The 17,877-nt window shown below is 40.8% G+C and overlaps 1 protein-coding gene across 1 annotated transcript; it reads left to right on the top strand.

Annotated features, from left to right (window-relative positions):
- Positions 1–10,504: 10,504 nt before the first annotated feature.
- On the top strand, positions 10,505–17,559 carry lhx5 (LIM homeobox 5). Its single transcript, XM_059986936.1, has 5 exons — positions 10,505–10,674; positions 12,420–12,643; positions 13,360–13,637; positions 14,331–14,496; positions 17,174–17,559. The coding sequence occupies exons 1-5, from the start codon at positions 10,505–10,507 to the stop codon at positions 17,557–17,559; spliced, it is 1,224 nt and encodes a 407-aa protein (XP_059842919.1).
- The last annotated feature ends 318 nt before the right edge of the window (positions 17,560–17,877 follow it).

Here is a 17,877-nt window from a genome sequence, read left to right as displayed (position 1 = left end):
CCTCTCTCGCCTCCAGCTGGCGCGAGGCGTTGAGGCTCGCCCCCTGCGCGCGCCACCCCCCCCCCCCCCCACCACCTGACAGTGACCTCAAAGCCGGCAGCTGCTCGCCACCCTTAAGGGCCCGGCGGCTCGCCGGCGTCCCGGGCACCTGGCCGGCCGAAGTCCACTTCTCCGGGATTTACCGTTGAGAATGCTGTCAAACGTCCGATATCAGAGCGCTCGCTGCGACAAAGGAAGTACACGATTATTTGTTGTACATTCGTCTGAAAAGGTGTTAATCTGAGCAGATGCAATTGACTTTATTGCTTTCAAAGCATTCCGACTCTGCAGCGAAAACAAGAGCACAATTTCTTAAATTTCATCCCCCGTATCTCTTAAAGGACGGCGTTCTTGCTGCTTGCTTGCATTCCTTATTAAACGAACAAGGTTTATTTTATAATCCCCGTAACCCAGCTGATGACAACAGTTCATGAATTAGAGGAAAGAAGGAAGTTTTCATCTAACGGTCCCAATCTAAGTAGAAACGTGAATGCAATTTCTTGCATCATGATGCAATGCCATGCATGATTTCAGTTTGCATTGAAATGTTATCAAGCATCTTTGCACAACAAATATATATGCATTAAAATAGGCCAATAAATACGGGCAGAATCTCTCCCTCTCTCTCCTTGGGAATTGCTGTAATTATTCGGTCATCTATCTTTGTCTCCGCTATGAAAGTAAAATCTGAATGGGAAATGTCATTAGATAGTATCCTTGTATCAATTTGGTAACGATGTATTGCATAACTACGATAGGCCGAATGACCTCTGGTCATTGGGTAAGAACCAAAAGGTGTGAATTCGACACAGCAAGCTTTCACAACAAGAACCCCGACAATGACGGCGTAATCGGTTTTAGGTACACCCAGCAAGGAGCTGCAGAGCCGGAAGGACACCTCTGTTCCCCGTTATAGAATTACACCCAACCGAGAGGGCAAAGTAAGATGTGTTGGACATTATCCGAAGGGCTAAGCTGCACTCACTTGGTGCTGCACTCGTACTTCGGCCTTGGCATGTGTTCTTAACTCCATACTGGGATTTGAACCTGCAACCTTTCAATTTAGGGACAAAACTGCCGCCACCTGAGCCAGGATCGACTCCGTGCAGAATCTAATTTTGAAGCTGTAGTAAAACCGAGCAGAAACTGAACATAGGGAGCAGCAATGTTTCTAGAGTGAGAATATTTAGATTCTCTGTTCTAACAATAAATGGCAACCATTTCTGTTGTTAATATCTCCGGATTTGTTAAAACCTTGCAGGTGCTAAAGTTTTTTACATTGTAGTCGAACATCCTTGTACAAAATCAAATTCTACTCCTGAGGGAAAATAAAATTGGTTTAAAATTAAAGTTTGCCGGGAGCAACAAAGATGTGAAATATTTGAGTAGACTAAAGTTGTTAAGACTGATTTCTATCGATCCAATGGTTTTCAGTTTCCTGTCAGTGATTGGTTACATCAAATTATAGTCTGTTGTAATCAGGTGATCCGATGTAGTAATAATCCCAGATTCGGACCCTTGGATTCGATTCGCTGGTAATGGAGCGAGTCCATGGTGTAGGGGTTTCTGAGGGTGCAAAAGAGACTCTTCTTGCAGCCGTTTCACTCAGCGCCAGCAACGCTGGGCCCTGGTTCGAAATGAAAATGCCATCTCTTTACTTTACTCTTAATTAAAGAGTAAACTGTACAAGTCGACCCGTCTGCGTTTCCTGCTGAGCTTGCAATACTTTAATCATTTCGAAATATGTTAGAAAATGAGCCAGTTTCCTAAATTATCTTCTGGAACGACTAAGAAGGAAAAAAAATGATCTATTCTCAGAGAACTTTGGCATTTATAAAGTATGATTAGATTATCAAAATCTGAACTAAAGCTGTTTTGGAAAATTTTAACTTTAATTTCTCTGGAACGTGCTGGAAGTTAGCTCTACCCCCATTTTCGACACTTTCTTCCTTAAATTCAATACTTCTTCCTTCCCCTTTCGTAAATAATCGGGTGACCGTTGGGTAGAGATTAAGTCTGGTGGGGGAGGGGGGGGGGAAGAATCTTTGCCGGTGTTGCTTCTGGCCAGGCATTAGAAATTGCGATAGGAAGGCACAGTCTGCGTCACACACCAAAGTTCTTTTCATTAAGGTGAGGAGTTCTGCATATATCTGGTCAACATCCACACGTCCATTAGCGTCCCTCGGTCCCACAGGAACACCAATAACAACTCTAAAACTCACAAAATGCCAAAAGTCGATCACACCAGACGTATTGAGTGTTGGTAATATGAAGATTCAGATGTAAGAAAGCTCTTTAAAAATCAGCTAGCCACAAATTATAGTTTTAAAGTCCAAATTCATGACCAGATTTTTTAAAATAATTATCAGTGTGTTAATCCAATAGTCTTTACATCCTATTGAAACAGCCCGCTTTTGTGAACAATTGTCCCTTAGTCTGTTTCTTGGGACATGACATAGGAAATACCAAGGTAAAGTGGGGTTGCAATTTAATTTATGCAACTGTTTTGCATCTGCAAAATGAAACCACGTGCTTAATTCTAGATTTCTTGGAGAGACTTTAATTAAAAGAGCCATTGCCGAATGAACAGTTTAATTCTGAAACAGGAAATTTTGAAATAAAACCAAAATTGGAAACACAATAGATCAGGAGCATTGTAGAGGGAGGGGGGAGCATTATAATCTCCCAATGGATGATCTTTAGTTCTGGTGTTTAGTCTATCTCCCTTTCTTGTGTTCCCATCATTATTTACTTCCACCATTATGTTTTAATTCAACATTCTTTAACTTATCAACTATTTCCAGATCTTCTTTAAACATACGGTTGAGAGGGAAACATGAAAGGTTCACCACACAACTCTTTTGAAGGAGAGCATTCCCAAACATGAATTCGCCAAGTTATTTTATAAAACATCTGTTAGTAAAGAGACGACACGCAGTTGAAAACAATACATACAGCATAAAATGCTAAGTTTGTACAAACACAAGAAATTTTGCAGGTGACGGATATCCAGCGTAACACACACACACACACACACACGCACATGCTAAAGGAACTCGGCAGGTGAGGTAGCATCCACGGAAATGAACAAGCAGTCGACGTTTCGAGTTTTGTGCCTTTTATGAGGAACGTGTAATAAAAGAGAGTTGGAATGAAAACCACTCATTCTTTTCCATCCTTTTCGGAATGGCGCCATGTTTGCCAACTTTCATTTAGATCCAGCATTACATACTTCACAATCATCGGGCCCTCTGATTCACACAACCATTTCCTTAATTCCATACCTTTACATATTGTCCAAACTTTATCAATCGTCTTTAACGAAATCTCTTTCACTCATTTCTAGTTATGTGTTATCCCACTCCATGAGTACACTCAATATTCCGCTGTTAACTTTCCTGATGCTTCCGTAAACTATTTTCTGCTTATAAGGACACAGAACTGTTTCTATTGGCCTTTTATGGTGTCTGGAATGAAGCAATTGACAAGTAATTATTGATCAGACAATAATGTACTTGTTCTGTGAACGATTTGCGAAGTAGACCCATTTTCTGATAGGTTGCTTCATATACTTCAATGATTTCCACCTTAAGACTTAAATCATTACTATAAAGCTCACTATGATAGTTAAACTAACCGGCCATATATTGACATAAACTAACGAAGCATTATTGATAACAAACTTCCCGTGTCTTTGTGCAATTTGGGATAGTCACTAATTGGAACAGCGATATAAATGGATGCTACTCCGGAATTATATTTCGAAGCCCCTGTTACGGTTAGATAGTGACTCCAGGGGCATTGCACGAAATATCTCAAAAAAAGAGTTTTCAAAAAGTTCCGGTTATCCAATAAATAAAGCTATACAATATTTGAAGGCCTCAAAATTTAACACCGTCCATTGAATACCCTATTCGTTTAGAGGCAAAGTTAGGTCTGATGTTGAATGGCAATTGCGAGCTAAGCATAAAGCCGTTCGGTTCAATCTCGCAGTAATAACAATTCACCTCATGTAGACCCCAAAGAGCAGCGTCTCTACTTTAGGCTCTTAAAATGCATTTACATAATAAGTGACTTATTAAATCTTCATAAACATTCTCACGGGAGTTCCTTCCATATATTGCAGTTAATGTTTAGTTTTCCCGAAACTAAAGAAGATATTTCGAATGATTGTGTTGGCTCGAGTTTAATAAATAATCTTCATATACCAGTTTAGGACGAAGCGACCTAGAGGTATTTTTTTAATATATTTCAGAAGGGCTTACAAGGACTGGAATCCTCCAGGAATGAATTCTTGAGATATATTTTAATACAGGCCTATAGGTTTTACTATATGAATAATTATGCAAATATCGTAGCATTCAAATCTCAATCGCGTGTCCTTTGTTCTTGTATAATAAAAGTAAAGAAAAATGTCCCATGCATGTTAAACCAGGTGGCATTTATATATCTCATCCTCATTCAACGGAAGATGATGACCTTTTCTTCTTTGGGAAACATTTGAAAGGTATAGTTCAATTGGCTGAAATCAATTAGGTGCATTTCCTTTTCCAACTGCTCGTTGTTTCGCTGTGGCATGATTTACAATCTTGGAAATATTTACCGCGTTTCTCGTATTTGCCTTTATCACGCCTCATTCCACTTTTAACCCAATTCAATGAAAAGGAAGTATAAACAATTACAAGGAAATATCACGTCTTGTGAGTTACTACTATGATGGCCTATTTTTTTTCCAAAGAAATATTTTTGAATTTAAAACAGTTACAATATATTTGCAAGTGTGTGTAATTAATCGTAGGCTCGAATAACATTGTATGGAAGCACAGCGTTAATATTAAAAAATGCTAAAGTGATAATATTTCAATCCCCTTAACATATTTATAATTTTCCGGCAATTTCACCTTAGTTGGGGAGTAGCCACGTATCTTTGAAATGAGCCTAACATATTTTTCCTCTTTCTCTTCACCGTTACAGCTCAGGGCTGTGGTTGTGTTTTCCCGGTGTACGATGGCTAGACAGCATTTCCGCCGGTATTCCATCTATGTGATAATCACGCCAGATAGCCAAAGATGATTCTCAAACTCGAAAGTTGATGTTCACTGTGTAAAGAAAGTTTGTCCCGATCAAATTCAAAGTCATTTACTTTTAGAGTATTAGCATAACATCAGTGGGTCATTGCATTGTCAGTCAGACATCCCGTCGTCCATCCTAATCTCCTTTTTTAAACTTTTTACAGGGATGGTGTGTGAAAGAAAATCAATTATCAAAGCAAACGTGTGGATCCGGTAACGATATTGGAGAAGAATGTGGAGAAGTACAAAGCTAGGTGCCAAAATTAAAGTCTTAAAATTCACTTCTAGACCAGTTTCTGGCTGCAAATCAGAGGAGCTTTGAGGTGTCAAAACTTCTGACAGAACTCCACACATGTGTCAAGTATGCAGAACCCATGAGTGTGTTGATGCTGAATTTATTCGACCGAAAGAATTACAATTACATTCGCTAATTGTTACCGCGTGAGACATCACGCCGCTTTCCTTGGAAATACGTGATTATATTTTAAAAAGTGCATTGTGAAGATACAACTGGGAAAAGCTTTCAAAATGGCATCGAGATTGATACAGAAAGATTATATATATATGTGTGTGTGTGTGTGTGTGTGTGTGTGTGTGTGTGTGTGTGTGTGTGTGTGTGTCTTGTAAACGCTGGAAGCAAATTCTTCTGATACCATCTGGGTCTGTGCTGCTTGCCCGAGACGAGCAACTCTTGCACTTGACTTCGATTGCTCTAAGCCTTGAGCGGGTGCCAGCCAGTGTAGTGCGCTTCGCCGTTTTCCGACACCTTCTAAACAATAGTAAATGGGGCAGTAACAATGTATCACCTTCATTTACAACATATCCAAAATAACTAGTAAACACAAATTCATCAAGTTCTAACACCATTGAAACCGTGCCTACGTTGTATTTTAATAAATAGAACTTACGCAGATGTTTTAACCGTGCATAATTTTCCCACAAATAAACTGATCAGATACACAGATCTGAAATACTTGCATTTTTTTAAATCTTATTTAGTTGCAAGTAATTTACCGCACCTTCTCCACCCCACCCCCTCCCCCGGAACGATCTTGCTTAAGATTTGCGGACATTACCTTGCGGTGTTTTCCAGTCACATCATTAGGGAATACTGAAAAACCCTTTTCAGTTCGGCTCTGCAGTATGACTGCACACGCTCACAGTGCCTCTGTTTTTCTTTCTCATGCTTTCTTAATGAGACAAGTAATTGATTGATTTTAATATACATGACTGATTGTTTCTCCCTTGTTTTGTGAGTGAAAAGATTTCTGGGTAAACTGACGCTCCTACCGCAAAGTGAGACGAGCTAATTATATCTGGCCACATAAAAATAAATAGTATATGTTTTCAAGGAGTCGGAGCTCTCCCTGTAGAATTGATCTGTTTACTATAAAATTGCTTAAGGGAATTGCGTTTTTGAAGAGATTCTGGTCGTACGGTAGCCACGCTGCAGATACACATGATATGTAATATATAAATTTATGCATATAAATAAAATCATTGCTAATAGATAAATTCTCAATAAACTTACGTTTATTGCAGAGGGAGTGTTTCCCCCCTCGGTGAGGGATTCAAATGATGATTGTCCTCAGTTCTTGGATGAAGCAGTCGTGCAAGTACTATATGCAATTTCTCACGCTTCGCTGATATCAAAGCAGTGGTAATGAATGCTGAGAACTATTTAAATTTATCATTTGTAAAGCAGTCACTTATAAAAGCCTAGACGATTTACAAGGGCCATGCTGGGTTTGTTTAACTTTAAAATCGCACACACGGAGGAAAAATAACTGCTCCTAATCGCGTTGCGTGCACATTCTAAAAATATAAATGTTTCTTTAAAATTAGACTTATGCACCTAATCACTATTTCCGCATAAAAAGAACAAGTCCGCACCTGTGTATTTTGTTTTTGCGATTGCGTAGGTCTGTTTTTATCCATCGAACTACCCCTAATATTCTATAAGCGAGAGATATTGTGTTGATGTGTGGTTATTTACCCTACTTAAAAGTGGGGTAGGCATTCTTATACCCCAAGGATAATCATGCTTTGTTCTCAAAGCATTACCAACACATGGTTTCCGGGAAATATTAAGCTTTCCGTCGCCGTTGTAGAAAGTTATGCAAGGCTTTAGTACGGGGCACGGCATAAAGGTCTAAGAGAACATAAATTATTTTTCCCATTAGAATAAAGGACTGGGGGATGACAAAACAGTAAATTGCTCATGGAGTTGCGAAGAAGTGTCCTTGGGTTGCTCAGGCGCTCGTTTGTCGGATCATAACAGGGCACCGAGGCAACGGTTTGTTTTTACTCTGTATAATTTTGATCTTAGTTATTTTTCTCTCTCTAGGATAGTTTGTGTATTTGACTTTTGTTACGTCGTGCTCTTTTAAGACTCTTGGAGCGCCAGCCTACTCCTCAAATATACAAATAGTTATTACTGGAGTTTGTGGCTTCGTATCTGCGCTCTTTCATACATGCGAAATATAGATCTTTCACAAACAGCACTGCCTGGACCGAGAGAGGGGGGGAAAAAATCTTTTCAAAAGCGCATGTTAGCTTTACCGAGGACGACCCAAAAAAAAAGATCTGAATCCCTGCCTCATAATATACATATCTACGAGGCACACCGAATTTGCAGCTAAACTAACCCTTTCAGACTTTTGTTCTTCTATGAAACGTCACAGAAACGTGACCTCGGGTTCATTTCACTGCAGATTGAAAACGACTTGGGGTTCCATGTCAAAATAATCACTTCCCACCACACATGAATTAACAAGAATGAAAATGGTCGTTTTTCCCCCCTTGAACGATGTGAACATAAGCATAAACGATTCCTTGGCTATGCAAGGTAGATGATTCCAGGCTACAACGCACTGCCGTCTTATTGTCTCCATTTAATAAATATTTATTCCGGTTTGAAAACTGCCCATCAGAATGCCGTGATCTTGTTTCAAATAATTGTGATGGTTATGATATTATTAAGAATCATCTATCTGTTTGATACTGCCAATCCGCCAGTTTGCAAATAGATTAGTTAGGAACTATATTATTTTAAAATGGAAAGGTAGATAGATGGACAGACAAGAAGGAATGTGTAATATGTGCACTCCATGGCTTGTGGTTTGACCAATTCAGGTTAACGTTTTCACCGGACATTACATTCTTTTGGTGCAGACTTCTAATCCCGATAACTCAAGGCATTGCAGCACATAAGGGTTGTTTGACAGGAGCAACTCTTTGCCAATTTGTACACACGTGTTAACATTTAGTTTTCGGTCCTTATTAAACAGCTCCATCCGTATTCGTTTGAACGTGCAATCTGGGGGTGAGGAGATGGGACCCGCAAGCTTCGCCTGCGCTGTAAATTGCATGTCGGTAATCAGGTGTAACACGCCGCTACCAGTCAAGTCAAGCAGCCACTGGCGAATACACCGAGTATCTGTCGGCATTGATCAAACTGAGAATGACTGCAACGATTGCAGTATGAAAGCATATTCCCTCAAGTTATACAACGTCCGTTTTGTTCCATCCTAATGCAGAAAGTAGCAGAATGGGCACACTGCAATCAAAAGTTCTCGTGTTCGACAATAGTCTTAAATTTGGGTTTCAGAAGTTTTCTTTCTCTATATCCCCCTCCACATAGAGTTGGGTCATTTCTGTGTACCGAAATTCTACGCAGCAAAGTGCAACAGATCAAGTTTCAGATGTCACACAACAACCTAAATGCCTAAGCTGTTAATTACTGAAAACCCCACGGTGCCAGTGTAAGCGTTGCCCTGGCTTTTTAATTTTAAATCAGTTCTTGGACGTATCGATTATTCCCTTTGAAGAAAGGTTGAAGGATGGGTAAAATATGTAATTGTAAGTAAATACAACATGTTTCGTTTGTTATCCTGTAAAGTTGATAAAGCCAAGACAGTAAATGAAATGACTAATTAAACAGCTTCATTCTGTTCCCATTAGCAGTTGCTTTGTCAGGCACTTGTCAGCCCACCCTTTTAACTGTGAACTTAAGTCTACAAAGTTAATCCATCCTGTATATCTTTCTAATTGCCCTACAAGACAACAGGTAAGAGGTTCTATATCAAGATCTCTGCTCTCTCCAAAATGTACCGTATATTATTATCCTCACCCGGTCCAAGAAACTCAAGCGCAAGTCGATGAGGCTTGGATGTGAAATGTCCCGAAACGACTTTAGTTATTAAAAAAAAATCCAAGGCTGTTTTCTTATATTAGGATTGTTTTTTTTTATTTAACATGTAACAAAGCGAGAATAATATTTGAGAATTAAAACCGCCTATGCGCTTATTGAACGTGCTTCATAGAAACTCATAATGACGATTGGAAACAATCAAAAGGCAATTTGCTTTTCAGAGAAGTTTTAAAAGGTCCTTACATGTTGGATTTTATCCAAATGCCTACATAAATTAGCAGCCTGCGACACAGCACACTCGCTCGCTCGATTACTTGTAACATTAGCGCCAAAGTTGCCTTACAAAGAAACCGACGGAGAGATCCTTTCCCAAACTAGCAGCTAGACGTAACATTAACTGTACTTAGCTCCGGAATTCTAGAGCACAGCCCACAAAAAGCTTGGATCCTGTTGTTTAGAATTATGCAAAGAGACCTTTATCTCTTAATTGGCTTTTATTTGGGTAGCTACTTTCTTAATCTGGTACTGGGGAGGATATATGCTATTTACAAAAGTGACCCGACCTAGAAAATACAACTTACCAAAAACAGCGTCCTTTACTTGGACAAAAAGAAAATCTTCGTATCATAAGAAAGGAATATGAGGACATTCTTACTTAAAATATTAGACACCTAGAAAACCCAACACCCACAATGGTAATGGGCTGTTTTCCTCTGTGTGGACACAATGTTGCATTCAATCTAGATATGCTATAAATTAAGCGTTTCTATGGTAGCATGTTTCTGATTGGGCGACATGTCCTGTACGTGGCGGCAAACGTCACCAAATCTGAATAAGGATGCGCGAATTACAGCTTCGTACACAAAGATGATGGAGACAGCATGAGCGCGGAGAAAAGTCCCGTCCAGCCCAGATAGGATGAACCTGAGTTGATTGCTGAATGTGTAAGGATAGCTTCAAGAAGCAAGATGAGCTGCTAGCAGGCGCATCTGAAAGTAAAAGAGGATTATTTTTTTGCATTTTCGAGCCCCGTCGAACTTCAGGGAGTAAACCAATTGAACCCCTCGCGTACTGCTTCGTCAGCGGAAGGAAAGTAGCTGCTGCCAATCTGACAAGAGGAACTTGAAGGGAGCAACTGGATTTTGAAGTACAATCTGCAGACACTTGAAGTTACGATTCCCCCACCACCCCCCCCCCACCCAAAAGGAAAAGCAAAATTGTGTCCCTGAAGCAAATCACGATGGTGCACTGTGCTGGTTGCGAGAGGCCTATTTTAGATAGGTTTCTGCTCAACGTGCTGGACAGAGCCTGGCACATCAAGTGCGTCCAGTGTTGTGAATGCAAGTGCAACTTGACTGAAAAATGCTTTTCCAGGGAAGGGAAGCTTTACTGTAAAAACGATTTCTTCAGGTGAGTTCAATGAACTTCCGTTCGCATTCTAAAGCGACTAGGCTTTATTTTAGGATAATCAGCCTGTGTAGTTTATGTCATAATATGAAGCGCAGCGGACTGATGAATGTTGTTGGATTGTTCCGTTTATTCGTTTACGTAGAATATTTATGGAGCTAAGTTTAAATAACTCAAATAATAAAAGTAACACAACGTTTTGATTTTGTTTCTTAGAGGCCTACAGCAGGATTTAGAAAAGGCCCATAACTTTCATGATGAATAGATGCTGCACGAAGAAGCCTAAACGATTTTGATGTGGAAATGTATACTGCAATTTACCATTTACATAGACACCCGCAACAATAATTTCCAAGCTACCTCATAATTAGTATAACTAGCTCTAATTGTTTCCGGGTCTAGTCAGATTTCCGCACCCCTTCTAATACACACACGTCCTACACGGAAGATATTTAAACGGAGACATCAAGCATATAGAAACTATCGTGTTACCTTTTCATTATCGAAATGGTACATGATCTTCTCTCCTCCCCAAACCCCCTCCCCAGCCCGCCCCTCCCCAAAGTTTAAAAACTTTTAAAGGATTGAGGAAGTGTTAGCAGAGGAACAACTGGCAAGAGCTGTCATTCAGATTCAAAAGGTATATTCTTATTTTCATCGTGAAGGAGATAACGAAGTATTGTATTGTTTAAACACTGAATATAAACTGCAGGTGGCTAGAAATAGCACGTGTGTGCAGGGCCTAACGAAGGTTCATTTAAATGGGAAGAATTGGACCTTCCCCTTTCTGAATCGTTCTAAATACAAACTATTCAGCAATTTGACAATTCTTTTAAGGTGCCTAATGTAGCAACACTTAAACGTATTTAATGACTCTGTTAAGCTGCAGATGAACCAATTACACCCCGCGGATAAGACAAAGATGACTTATGATCTCTAATTCTTTTACTAAATCAACGTCATTGTCACCAAAATCGGTCTGCACGGCAGCTGTGGTATTGAATGCACGGAAATAATTATGGGGATTGTGTCGGGCGATGCATGACTTTTGGTGGTCTAGATTTAGAGCGACTGAGGTTGGGAGATTTTGGCTTCATCCCCACCTCCCTGTCCCGGAATCTTCCGTAATTTTCAGAGCCAAAGCCAGTCACATTAAAGTAGTAGTTGTTTATGAAGACTCTTAAACACTCAATTTAAGCAGCGTTCGAAATGTTCGGAAGCATTCTTTCATTCATTTTATAGACTGTGAGTATATATGCGTATCCGTGCGTTATAGCGCTCTTGTGAAATTCAAAGGTAATATTTTTGCCGTGATTTTCAAACTTGCTTTTATTATAGCATACTTCAGGCTCTGTTCTCACTTATATAGATTGCTATCGGTTTTCTTCCGCTCTAATTAATTATTCATGATATTAACATATATTCAACATTCAAATTCAGTCTTTCATTATTAAAAGCAGAAAGATACATCCGTAGCAATGATTAAGCAACGAAGGGTATGCGGATTTAAATGTAGATGCGAGCTTCCTTCGAGTCTCCTCGCAACTCTTACTACCATAAGTGGAATTAGCGCCTCGCGGAAGGTACTTTACTTGTTTCCCCGAAGCAAAACTGTTCAGTCAGAGAACTGTTCTATAATTATAGGGTCCTCGTGACCGTCTTAATTGCAATTTTCACAATGAGATGATAAAGGCTTATTTGCCGATGGAGGTGGTTTATGTTTACATGGTGCCCATTTCTGTTTACAGACGGTTTGGTACAAAATGTGCGGGATGTTATCAAGGCATTTCTCCCAGTGACCTCGTAAGAAAAGCAAGAAATAAAGTGTTTCACCTAAACTGTTTTACATGCATGGTTTGTAACAAACAACTGTCGACGGGAGAAGAACTATATATCATTGACGAAAACAAATTTGTTTGCAAAGAAGACTATCTGAACACCAGCAGCTTGAAAGACACAAATTTAAATTCAGGTAAGGCCTGAAGACAGTCCGGGTGTTAAATAAAGCCTATTACTGCTTGCGGAGGGCGGGTGTTGTCACGTTTCTTCCTTATGGGGGGTGTCGCTAATTCAAAACGTTCTAAACCATTCCCCCTCATTCAGACCCCGTGCAGTAAAAACTTCGTACAACTTCCTTGACATTTCTTTCAATTTCCCCCACTCAGACTGACCACATTCCGCGGGTTTGATCTCTGGAAGACGACATACAAGAAGATGTTGATATAATTTATCACATTCAAATTAGCACTCATCTGAATTGTCTCCCCGGATTTTTAATCTGGTTTTCAATGTGATTGAGAATCAGACCACTATACAAATACGACAAAATTTTAACCGTTTGCCGTAGATTTTGTTAGAATTGTTAAACTCCAGCTAGATTACATCAAAATAAAGTAAGATAACCCCTATTAACATTGAGTGATAGAATTAAAGAGCTTATAGCCTGAAACTAGAAATTCAAAACTTTAAGTAGGTGTTACGGGAAATCGTAACGATATATAATTTATTGGAAGTATGTTTAAAATTCTGCCAATGATTTTAAATGCTGGTTTGTTTTTCTGAGAAGTAATTTCTCTTTAATAATATCTGGCAGGTATTTTCAAATAGTTGTTGGTGGGATGGTGTCAATACTAGTTTTCCCTGAATCCTGTTTCTGACAGATTAATAAAAGGCGGTTATACTTTTCAGTATCTTCGTGCACAGATCGGAGTTTATCGCCTGATATCCAGGATCAGAATATAGACGACACAAAAGAAACGGACAATTCCACCTCGTCGGACAAAGAGACGCAGAATAATGAGAACGAGGAGCAAAGCACGGGCACCAAGCGGAGAGGACCACGGACCACGATTAAAGCCAAACAGTTAGAGACATTAAAAGCCGCCTTCGCCGCTACCCCGAAGCCTACGCGACACATACGCGAGCAACTTGCTCAGGAAACGGGCCTCAACATGCGGGTTATTCAGGTATCAGCTCATTGTTGCTTTATCGTCCCGGATTTAATATATCCACTCACCGTCGCCATCACTCCGATTTTTTCCCCCTACTAGTCCTTGTGTTTTAAGGGAAAATGAAATGAAGACGAATATTTCACGTTCTATTTTTATTTGTACACACATATATTCTTATTTACTTCTACATTTAATTAAGATACAAATATTCCGAATGGACACTTGACACACAGGTGGTTTTCAAGAATTCGTGTTGAATGTTGAATGTACGACGGGCGGTTCCGAGTGCCCGGGCACGGTCGGGAGAGTGTGGGCACTATACGGACGCTTTGCTATTATTTAATGCCTGGGCTACGTTCCCGTAATCAGCCCGGTGCTTTGTCTGTACCCATAACATTTACAGTTGACGCCTCCTCAGATTGTTCCTGATTAAATCAATTTCCATTCAACACCAACGTGCAGCATTCTGCCATAACCCTTCATTCTCGAACTATTAAGCTTTATTGTTTATGAAAAGCACGGAACTTTTTTCAGCCTTCTGCATTAAAGGCATTTTCTTCGCAAACCGCAGCGCATTGTTTTAATTAACAGAGATGACGCAGTTTCTTGAACTTATTTGCCCGATAATGCAATGTTCAAATGGCTAGATGTGATTAGATGCACTGCTGTATATCCCTTAAAGAACGGGCCATTGTTTTCTTTTGCCAGGTCTGGTTTCAGAACAGAAGATCGAAGGAGAGGAGGATGAAGCAGTTGAGTGCACTGGGCGCGCGGCGGCACGCTTTCTTCCGAAGTCCCAGGCGCATGCGCCCTTTGGGAGGGCGTTTGGACGAATCGGAAATGATGGGGTCTGCTCCCTACAATTATTATGGAGGTACTTTCATAACATTCGACTTCCAAGACAGAATGGCTACGTTTTAACGACGCAATGCGTGCACGGTTCTCGATTCTGTAATTTTACCTTCTCAGGATATGCCAAGAGAGGGAGGCGAAGTTACCAGCAGACTGCACATCCCCTACTTTTTTAGTAACTAGAACGTCAACCCTTAGCATGTCGGACAGACCTTTTGTACCTCGGCTGCAAAGCAGGGTCCTGTTATTTTTATTAGATGAGACACTTTTCTGAATATTGGGCTGGTTCATCTCACGAAATTATTTTTCCTGTGCAACCGTCCCACTTTACAAGAAGAGAATGTCCTCATGCAAAGAATAGTAGTTACCAAAGTCTTAAAAATAATTCTCACTTCACTTTGGCGAAAGGACAGCTCGGATGTGCGTTAATCATGTTGCCGTTGCGTGAGTCATCTGTTTGTGTCACGTCCAAACTCCCTTCAGCAGGAATTATTTTAGTGAGGCCCGAAAATAATCTAAACGTTTCTCTGAAACGGTTCAATAATGCGTTCATTTTGGTGAGCAGTCCGCCCATTCTAGATGTAGGCCAAGTGTTCATTTGAAAGCCGCCTGGTTTACGTTTTGCACCTTCGTAGGATCCGACCTAAGGTGCTCGGTTGCTATGACTTTCCCATTCGGTTTATGGCATCTGCACGGGCATTGAGTGAATGATCGCAGCCTGTTGAGCTCTTTAATCCCCCCCCCCCCCCCCGTAAGAGATTCCGCTCCGACGCTGGCCAAGTTGTGCCCGATAAAGCAATGCATTGTGATGAAGCTGTCTTTTTGAAGAGAAGCCTAACCCATTCAGCCTGCACTTTCTCTTGTGTTTCTGCGAACAAAGCTACAGCTGCAGTCTTTTGTCGGTTATTCACCCAGGATTTGTTCCAATTACCTCGAACTCTTCGAGCATATGGAGGGTCACTTGCAGAGCGCCACGACTCTGCTCTTTGCTGTTTGCTGCAGCCTTCTGCTTCCAGATTTAAAACAGCACCTTCACCAAATTATCGTTTCACAATTCATGGCCAAGGGAACCTAGTCGTTTTATCCCAAGTACGCCTTTCTTATCTATGAAATAAATTCCCAAATATGTCTGGCTCTATTAAATATTAGGATATTAATATACGTACAGTTGTGATGCGATAGCGCTGTTAGTGCAACAAGTTATCGTTGCTTTGTAATAGATAGAACGGAAGGAGCTGTCCAAGTTCACAAATCATAGCAATAATGTTTTATTGATACTTCCATAAATCACGACACATTATTTGGAACAGGCGCTGTTATTTTCTAAGAGTTGCGTTATAACTCCGATGTAATGTTGCGGAATATCAGACCAAACTGTAGCAGCAACAAAGACACAGCGCCTTCTAATTTGTCCATGTGTCACCGGCGACGCTGCTTTTAGTGAACCGGAGGTTATATACTCTACGTTACCGGGTAACTCAACTTTATGGATCAGAATTTGATCCTAGAATACGGAATCACATTCGCCACCTTTTGCTTAATGGTGTACATGTTAGGAACGCTTCAGGTAGGATGAAAACGTTACTGCAATAATGTCTAGTAGGTATACATAAGGAATAATTCATTTTGCTAGATTCAAAACACGTGTAAAATATTAACCACTATAAAATACAAACCTTACTATTTTCCTTGATTTGTTTATAAACCTTTAAACAAGCTTGTAAAGTATTTTAAAAATCCGCAGCTCTACGAATAACAGCAGAATGAACGAATGCCAACAGGTTTCGCTTAGTAATTATGCATTATATCAACGTTTATTATTTTGGAATACATTTTATCAGATTTTACAGGTTTGTGCACAAAATAGATTTTATAGGTAAGCGGACAGCGAGATCACGTGAACGAATACAGCTCTACATGAGTTTAGGCATAACTTAATGCAGGAAGTATTTCATTGGCTACTATTATTTTGATACCTTCCGACTTTCACCTAAATTAGTAATTGCTTCTATAATGGTTCATACAAATGCTGTTTACGGCCATTATCACACTGTTTGCTTTAGCAATCAGTTTTTCTAGCATGAGAACAAAAGTTTATTTTGTAATAAGGAAGTTTCCATGAGGGAACGAACACTGGCTGAAGTGATAATTATAAGTAATGAGCATGAAATCACGAATACTCTTTGCTCTGGCTGCGTAGAAACACGAGACCGATAAGGAAGGCCATAATTCTTGCATTTCTCCCCCCAAGGAATTCCAAAACACGCCACCCAGGAATTGTTTATGAACTAAACCTCACTTGAATGGCCCTTGGATTTTGCATGCCGACCAAAAATCGGAAAACTACGGCTTTTCCAAAGTTATATTAAAGAAAAGTCAGTATCATATTTCTTTGAGACGCACTTGCAAGTTACAGCGTGAACATCACACTCCTGAGAGTGCAGTGAGTGGGATTTAGTTGACGGTTTGATGGATGAGGTGCAACAAAGCCCTCACCAGACAACAATGTCAAGCCACTGCAGTGTAACTGCTGGTAATACTTTGAGCAAAATTCAAATGATATTCCTCTGCACTATATATTCTTTCAATTAAAAGTTACTCTTATGATGGTCTGGCGAGAAAGACTCCTGGATATAAGCTGTTTTTGAAGTGGAATTTCATTGTAAAAGCTAAACTACTCTCTTTTTCGTCTTGTGCAGAATATCAAGGAGACTATTACGGTCCAGCTGCAAATTATGACTTTTTCCCGCACGGTCCACCGTCCTCTCAAGCACATTCGCCGGCAGATTCCGGCTACATGCAGTCCTCAGGACCTGGAGCAACCTCACTCGGAGTACTTGAGCCTCCGCTTTCCGGCCACCACCCTCCCACTATCGGTGGCAGCGAAAACCAAAGGTACACGGACATGATTTCCCACCCCGACACCCCAAGCCCTGAGCCAGGTATGACCGGACCTCTGCACCCGCTCCCAGGCGAAGTGTTCAGCGGAGGACCCAGTCCGCCTTTCTCAATGTCCAGTAACAGTGGTTACAGCGGGCCGCTATCACATCCAAGTCAGGAGATGAACGAGACGGCGGTCTGGTAACTCGGCGCAGCCCACTGTGAATCCATCCACGCGGCTCACCTCCCGAACCAGTGGGGAGACCCGCCCCACTCTGGCATTAGGTTACTGAACTTGCTGCTCTATGGGACGATCCCTTCCCCTCTCCCTTTCCCACCCTGCCTTCCCTCTCCCAACCCCGCAGAGGCAGAGATGAAGTGACCGACTGCCAAGTCAGCGACACCATCTCGTTGCAAGTGACCTCAAAGCAAGAGGGGAGGAAGTTGGTGTTGCGCACGCGTACTCGGTGCCGTAGAGACGGCGGTACGCCCGACATGCGCAGTAAACTCTGGGAGAAAAGCG

Source organism: Hypanus sabinus, chromosome 13 (genome assembly GCF_030144855.1).
Source record: "Hypanus sabinus isolate sHypSab1 chromosome 13, sHypSab1.hap1, whole genome shotgun sequence".
Taxonomy (NCBI): domain Eukaryota; kingdom Metazoa; phylum Chordata; class Chondrichthyes; order Myliobatiformes; family Dasyatidae; genus Hypanus; species Hypanus sabinus.
Note: the sequence above shows the minus strand (reverse complement) of the source record. Positions and strands in the feature narration are given on the sequence as shown.

Excerpts from the sequence above, each read along its gene's own strand:
- lhx5 (XM_059986936.1), top strand. The coding sequence starts at position 10,505 with ATGGTGCACTGTGCTGGTTGCGAGAGGCCTATTTTAGATAGGTTTCTG. Across the intron at positions 13,638-14,330 it reads TCAACATGCGGGTTATTCAG|GTCTGGTTTCAGAACAGAAG; the intron begins GTATCAGCTCAT and ends TTCTTTTGCCAG. Across the intron at positions 14,497-17,173 it reads TCCCTACAATTATTATGGAG|AATATCAAGGAGACTATTAC; the intron begins GTACTTTCATAA and ends CGTCTTGTGCAG.